The sequence below is a fragment of the Ceratosolen solmsi genome, unplaced genomic scaffold, assembly GCF_000503995.2.
Source record: "Ceratosolen solmsi marchali unplaced genomic scaffold, CerSol_1.0 scaffold1, whole genome shotgun sequence".
Lineage (NCBI taxonomy): Eukaryota > Metazoa > Arthropoda > Insecta > Hymenoptera > Agaonidae > Ceratosolen > Ceratosolen solmsi.
Window position 1 is genome coordinate 10,491,011 of NW_011948415.1, and position 7,668 is coordinate 10,498,678.

Consider the following 7,668-nt stretch of genomic DNA (forward strand, 5'->3'; position numbering starts at 1 on the left):
TGAAACGAAACAGTGGGCCCCCCCCCCCCAATATTCTAACGTTTTCGATTCGTTTGCCAACAGAGCAGTAGCAACAGCGGCGTCATCGTATCCAACATCGACTCCATTCAATTGACCGACGACTCGGATACCGAGGCTTCCGACAGTCCGCCCTCGCCTTGCAATATCGCCTTCTGCAACGACAACGTACTCATCAACGGACGCAGTAACCTCTCGAGGACTCCACGGAACCACAAGGTAAGGCTCGCGCCGATATTATCCACATTCCCGAGCTCGGTCCCACGACGAGAATCCAGCCTCTATCGTCCGAACTGTAAATAATGACTAAGAAAAGGATCGCGCCGCCGTTGGAATTTCCCTCGCCTGACCTCGTGGAATATGTAGGCCCGGTCTGTCGCCTCGATCCAGCCTCTTAAGGTCGGCAAATATAACGACGAGATAATCGCGTGGCTTGCAACGGAGCCGGTTTACCGAATTTGGCAACCCGTGTGAGGCGCAATTTTTCCCCGAAAACGATCAAACGCCGCGCACCTCGCGAAAATTGCCAACCGGATACACGGGCTTGAATCGTGGGACACCGATACGTTGTCGGGGCTGAAACGACGACAGCGGTCTCTCGCTTTTGCAATTCTAGACTTCGAGCTATTTAATCGGGCGATTTGGAACATGACGCGAGCTTGATTATTGTTAAGGCGCGCTTTTGCGCGACGATGTACGAGGCGATCGAGAAACCGGACATGCTCCATCTGCAATGAGAGATCGGTCCATTAAGGAGAACCCCCCATTCCCGCCAATCCCCCTCCAAAACTCCTATACCTCTCCCCAATCACCTCCTCTTCTTAACTCAGAGATGCGCGCGCGCTCATAAGGGATCATCGTCTTCGTCGTTAGACGCCGGTCATTCGTCGTGCTCTCGTTATTCGCTTACCCGTTCAAATTGGCTCGATTCCTCTCGACGCCGCGGCTTTTCTCGCCCACGAGCGCACGCATTTCGGAGTCACCGATGCAGTTTCCAATTCCCGCGGTATTTCCGACGAGGCGAAACTAGGTGCCTCGCAAGTAACCCGAGGCGGGCAAGGGGAAGGGGCGAGAGAGCACGAATGGCGCGAGGGAGGGGTGGCAGCTACGTATACGGGCCGATTTCATTTCGTTCGGGTCGACACCGATTTTGTAACTGTCAATTTCATCGATCGAGAGTCTTGTGAAATCACGAGAAAGGCAATTTTCATTATAATGTGCCCCTTTTCTTTGCTACGCTGGCTTTGCTTCTTTTTTTCAATTTTCTTTTCCTTTTTTTTTACCCGTGTCTTCGTCTATTAAACAATTAATTCGAAACACTCTTTACGCGTGTAGAAAATATTTTGAAAGTCCGTCGTTCTTGAATTTCTATCGCGTTCCACTTGTTTTTCCATTTTATTTTGAGATTTTTTTTTTACTTTTGCTTTTTTTCTTTCATTTTTTCTTTTTAATCAATCGCTAGGCCACAAAAAAGTAGAAAACGAGCTGCCCGAGTCGGAGTGATTTATGTCGAAGCGATCGTATCGCTGGCCGCGTAGATGAAAACTGTCGTCAGCGTCACGTCGATCGAGCGAGTGCAATCGTCAACGGCATCGATTTCACGTAGAATCACCCCCCCCCTCTCTCTCTCTCTCTCTCACCCTCCCAATATCGTAATCTCAAATCAATAGGTAGATAGCGCTGGCTTTCGATTTCATCAGCGGATCGCCGTGTTGCAGTTGCCCGACAGAACCCGAGCGCCTTCTCTCCCCCGCGCCACGATGTAGCGCGAACAAAATTGTCAGGTGTCTCCTCCACCCCTGCCCCCCTCCGAGCCAAGGAATTGCCAACAGAATTGGCTATTCGAGCAAGAGACGGATTGGGATGGATTCGTTCCACCGTTCGCGATCGCTCCTAATCCAATAATAATCGACGACTCTCGATGACAATACTTTACAATGTTAATCGGTCGGCGCGTGCGCACGCATGGCCACCCATACCGATTAAAGGAACATAAGAGCGTGCGCGCGTAAAAGTAAAAGTCATCGGCCGTTTAAAGCGAGGAGGCGGTTGCTATGGAAATTCACAGCCCCGTTCGTTATCGTGCGTAATTGCTGGGAAAGTGCTCGCGGTCGGTCATTGCCAAGTACGTACGTATTATTCATACGTGTCGCGGTCGCATCGTGCTGACATGTTGATTGTTGATTCAGCGTTCGTCCTTGCGAGCTACGACTCGGTTTCGCTGGCATGATGTGCCCGACCGGTGCATCAAGGAAGCTTCTTCGTCTTCAAAATCATGCGACGATCCCCGATGTACGTGACGCGACTGTACCACGACTCGATTATCTATTATCGATTATCGATTATTTATTGAACAGGCATTTCCAAAAGAAACTCGCTAACTAGTTCATTTATTCTATGTAGAAAGGTAAAATCTACGTAATTTCTAAATTCGCTTTGTCGTACTAATCCTTATGATAATGCCCTTAATGAGAAACTTACGCGAATTAAAGTTTTCACAATGATGATAAAGTACGATGGTCATTGTAGATATTCGTGAGAACGGTGTCAGTATTAGCGATTGCCATGAGAATGTCGAATATCAATCTATAATCGTCAGTTTCGGGCAGCTCTTGCATCACCGCGTTATCGAAGACAGTTAAAGAAGAAGGGGAAAGATATATATATATATATATATATATATATATAAGGTATGCGGTGATTGGAGAAGACTATCAATTTTTCGCGACTATGAAATACATCTTCACGGAAAATGATGAAAAAGATGGGAGTCACCCTCATTAACGGCTTCTCGTGACGCGCGACGTTCCCCGTGGAATCCCTCCCCCGCTTGACGAACGTCTACCGCTCTCGTCTTCCTCACCTGCTCGAAATAATATTCGTTACCGTTATCGCATCAAGCGGCAACCGCTCAATCCTTAATTATCTCCGGCTCCTTGGACGCGCGTTACGTCCTGTCCATTCCCATCCGCATGGCCCTCCTCTCACCTTTATCGACCTTCCTCGGCGTACTCGGGCTCAATGGGTCGCGCTTACGTAAAGCTACTCGAAGAGGAATCTTGGCCGGAGGTAGGGAGGCAAAGAGGAAAAAGCGCTGATCAGCGGCGAGCTGCGCTGCTGTTGCTGCTGCTGCGTGGCGATTGTGCGCTAGATGTGACGTTGCAGAGGAAAGACGCTTAGGTAGTTTTGTTGTAGGCGATGCCGTAAAGCAAATCGTTGCCCTCTCCTCAGCCAACAGAAACAAAACGATAAACTCGTTGCTCTATCGGTTCGCCACATCGCTACTTTAGCCTACTAAGACTACCACAAGCGACTCGAGCTGCAAGGTGTTTGCTATCTCTCTCTCTCACACACACACACACACACACACACACACACACACAAACTCTCACTCTCATTCTTTCCCATCCCCCGTACTCCCTGTTTGTCGTCGTCGCGATTTCAACGACATCCGCCCACCGCGACGGGCTCTAACTACGTAATACGTGCTAGAGGAGGCTGCACTTTTCCATATGGTCGTGCGTGCCCCATTAAATAAGCCTCCCACGCACGTACTTTCGCTGCGACCTTCGCCAATGGCCGCGCATATTCACGGTAGGCAGAAGCGAAGTCGCGCTCGGTTGCCCTGGAATTTCGATCCGGACATGCCGAGGACTCGATTTGCCTTCGTGGCCTCGTGAGGGAAGGTGGGTGCGGGGATCGAAGGACGACAAAACGAGAAACAAAAAAAAAAACAAGAAAAAAAAGAGCAAACCCGAGACGTCCTATAGCGGCGGCCTTTTAACGGTCCCTCTGGCAAAGAAGGTCGACGCCGCTTAATCGAGCCGAGCGTCGTCGTCTCGGGCGTCTCGGCTGCAGACAGCTCGCAAAAACGAAAGGAAGCGGAGTCCGCGAGGAGATTAATGACACAATTGCAGCCATTGTCCATTCATCAAAACTGTATTTTTATGTTTCGTTACGCGCGCGTACAATGGTCCTGAAAAAGGAGCGTTTACCATCACCTTATCCATTCTCCTTTCTTCGTCTTCTTTCATTTCAACATTTCATTATTATTACTATTATTATTATTATCATTATTATTATTATTATTATGCTATTATTATTATTATTATTATTATTATTATTATTATTATTATTATTATTATTATTGTTATTATTATTATTATTATTATTACAATTGAACTTGATAGACTAATTTTAATTCTCTTTTTTGTTTAATAAGTGCGGGGCAATTAAGGTCGCAAAACGGGCGCGCAAAGTCCGTGAACTCGGGGCCGTCTCCGTGACAAAAGGACACGGCGAGAGGGGGGTTTTGTATGCACCGAAGCAGGAGGGGACTCATTTTCTTTTATTTTTCATTCCACAGCATCGGATCCAATTTGACGACACGGCCACGTGCACCTACGAATATCCGAGCGAGGCCTCGATGCTCGAGGTCGATGCCAGCGGCACCAGCAGCGACGATGGTGAAACTTCCGCTTCCGGCGACACCGGGGCCGCAGGGGCCGGAGGTGCCTCTTCTACCGCTCGCTCCACCGGTACTTTGCCCTCTCTACTCGGTAAGAACTCCCACGGGACACCATTTTTTCAGAGTATCTTTATCTCGGCTCGTCCGTTGCGGCTTGTGTTGCGACTCTGTCCTCGACCTCTTCCTCCTCGTCGTCATCGTCGTCGTCGTCGTTGACAGCGAGCGGCGAGCGGCGAGCGGCGAGCGGCGAGTGCTAGATACGAGTATCGGCCATTTGATTTTTAACTGTACCAAGTCAAGAGGAATTCTTCACTGGAACTTGGCCTGCAGATACTTTCTTAGGCAGAGCCGTCAGCCAGTTTATTTTCTTTTCAACGTTGCATAGATTTTTCTGTCGACGCGATGGGTTAAATTCCACCTCCCTCTTTGCTTTCTCTCTCCCGCTCTCCGGCCGTTCTGAATGAATGATTTTTCAAATTCACCGCACAAATAAATCCTAATCAATATCACCAACTATTAAAATTAAAAGTAAAAAAGTAGAATTAAAAGCTCACAAAACAATATGATAACCTTCGTTAAAATGGACTCGAGGAAAGTTATTAATTTATATATATGTCGTTATTTACAATAAATAGTTTCTTCTTAGGTCATGAAAACTTTGTCGCCACGATGCTTTTATAGCGCATCATTTATTTTCAATTCCATGCCTTTATACAGGTACAGTTTACTTTATCCGTACTTTTTTTCTTTTCTTTTTTATATTTTACAACTTAAGAATTTTAATATTGTAATGTCATATTATTGATAAACATTTGGTTTCATTTTTTATTTATTTATTTATTTTTTTGGTTTTTCAAATTAATTTTGCCAATAATACTTGTCACTGCTTTGATATTATGAAATATTACCAAATTGTATATATGTGAAATTTATGCGCATTATATCAAAGTTTTGTAAATACAGTATCGATGTATTGTGGTAAACATGAAAATAATCGGATTCTTACGAGCATTACGAAGAGATATCAATAATAATATGTGTGTTATTTAGATAACTGCGCGTCATTATCCAGCGTATTCGTTTGACGTTTAAAAATAACGATTTTTCTTAAAAGTATTTAAAATATTTAAAATAATTGGTCAATAAGCTCGTTTCAGTTTATAAATAATAATTAGATAGAAAGAAAGAAAAAAAAAATATATATATATATATGTGTGTGTGTGTGTGTGTAAATAACTATAGACTGTGATTCGAAAGTTTTATAATTTAATTTTGAGGAAACAGTCGCGTTATTTTAACCCGAAAATATGTAGTTTTAATTTTGACCCGAGGAAGTGAAATATTTGTTTCGCCAGTATTATAAAAAATTTTTATTAAAATTTCACATCCTCATTCGTATAATTTTCTTTCATTTAGTTTGTTTCAATGTTTTATTCACAAGTAGGTTTATATATTTACAGTGATTATAATGATTTTAGAAGAAAATTACTATAATTTGAATATTATATTTACAACGAATTACGTGATTATTTAGAGAATAAAGTCAATGATTAGTAGATAATTTACAATCATTAGAGTAAAATCTGCACTGGAATTCATAGAAGTAAAATATCAATTTTCAATATTCATATATTAATTAAAAAATTTGTGTGACTATGAGTGTGTGTAAAATTCTGTCCTCGAATTAACGGATTTATTATTTTTACAATATTATCATAGTAATATTGTTGTTCTTTTTTTTTTTTTTTTTAACATTTACTTATTGATGCGAGACAAGGATTAATAAAGCGTATTAAATTTTACCTTATAAAATTTACTCTAACGAATAACTTTGCATTAAAATTAATATCTATTTTACTAGGTAATATACTTATAAATACTTTCTTTTTTTTTTTTTTTAAGTAAAGATTTCAAGTCAGATTGACAATATCTTAAATGCTTCGTCGTACGATAAATAATAAAAATCATTGAAATAAAAAACGTAATTGTAAGAGATTTTTGGTCCAACGAACGTATTTACTGATACCGATACTGCAAACATATATGGTATGGTATGATATGGTTTTATGGTACATAAATACGCCGCGTGATTTTAGAAATATATTCGTAAATAATTTTTTTATTGTTAGCCCATTATTTTTAATTCTCATGTTCATATTACATTTGCATTGTCTGGCTCGATTATTTTTTCATATTTAATATAAATGGAATTAAAAACATATGAGCGACGGCACTGTGCTCGAATATGGTGTTTAATTTATAGGAACGTACGAAGAAGTAAATTGTTAAACTCGCAGGTAATCTTTCAAACTGATACTTGAGTATTTAAACGACGTCTCAATATGTAAAATATCAATTAAAATTATTTTAGGAATTGATTGAAAAAAAAAATAAAATAAAAAGAATATACAAGACTAATCCGAATACCGTTTCCAACATATAGGTGGAGGTGGTTTGGCAAGTTATACACCGAGTAAAGTCGACTTGGCGTCCGAGGGTTTCGAACTCGGTGTAACGCGAGCCAACACTTCTACATTGACTTCGTCACAATCAACGGCGATATTAACTCAGCAGCAGCAGCAGCAGCAGCAGCCAAATGTCAACGCGGTTGACTATTCGAAACCCTCCCAGGATACAGGCACTTGGGGGCAAGAAACGGCAGCGGACATACTATACTAAATATATACTCAACCACCCATTCTTCTATTCCTTCTCCATCTCTTGTCCACTTCGTCCTCCCCCCCCCCTCCTCGTCCACCACCTCTTTTTTCACACGGACAAACGCTGGATGCAACGACGAACTTTTCTCCTTCTCCGTTGTAGCCAGAGAAACTGTCACGCCCAGAGACAATTTTATTTATAACATTGCGTATGTAGAGCTAAATTGAAAAAAAAAAACAAAATAATACGACTGAGTGGACATAATCGAGACAACGTAGCGTCGCTTTAATGAGCGAGTGACAGGAATCGGTACGACTAAGCGACGACTGGAAGCAAACATTTGCGAAGTATAGACCCGTAGCATTCCATTATACAAGCATTTACTTACTAATTTAATGAATTCCTCGATTAAACTGCCAAACGCGAAAACTTGCGACAATTTGCTGTTTAGCAGCGAATTAGACAGGATTGTGAATTGAATTGCGTATCTTCCATTGTTCACGGTAATACGGTAACAGCGT

The 7,668-nt window shown here is 42.2% G+C and overlaps 1 protein-coding gene across 1 annotated transcript in view; it reads left to right on the top strand.

Annotated features, from left to right (window-relative positions):
* The window catches only part of bif (protein phosphatase 1-binding protein bifocal), a 17,457-nt gene extending 10,251 nt beyond the window's left edge, over positions 1-7,206 (top strand). The window contains exons 2-4 of the mRNA XM_011507903.1: positions 64-237; positions 4,385-4,577; positions 6,930-7,206. Coding sequence (XP_011506205.1) covers positions 64-237; positions 4,385-4,577; positions 6,930-7,165 — 603 coding nt within the window. The 3' untranslated portion in view covers positions 7,166-7,206. The remainder of the gene's footprint in view (positions 1-63; positions 238-4,384; positions 4,578-6,929) is intronic.
* Positions 7,207-7,668: the final 462 nt, after the last annotated feature.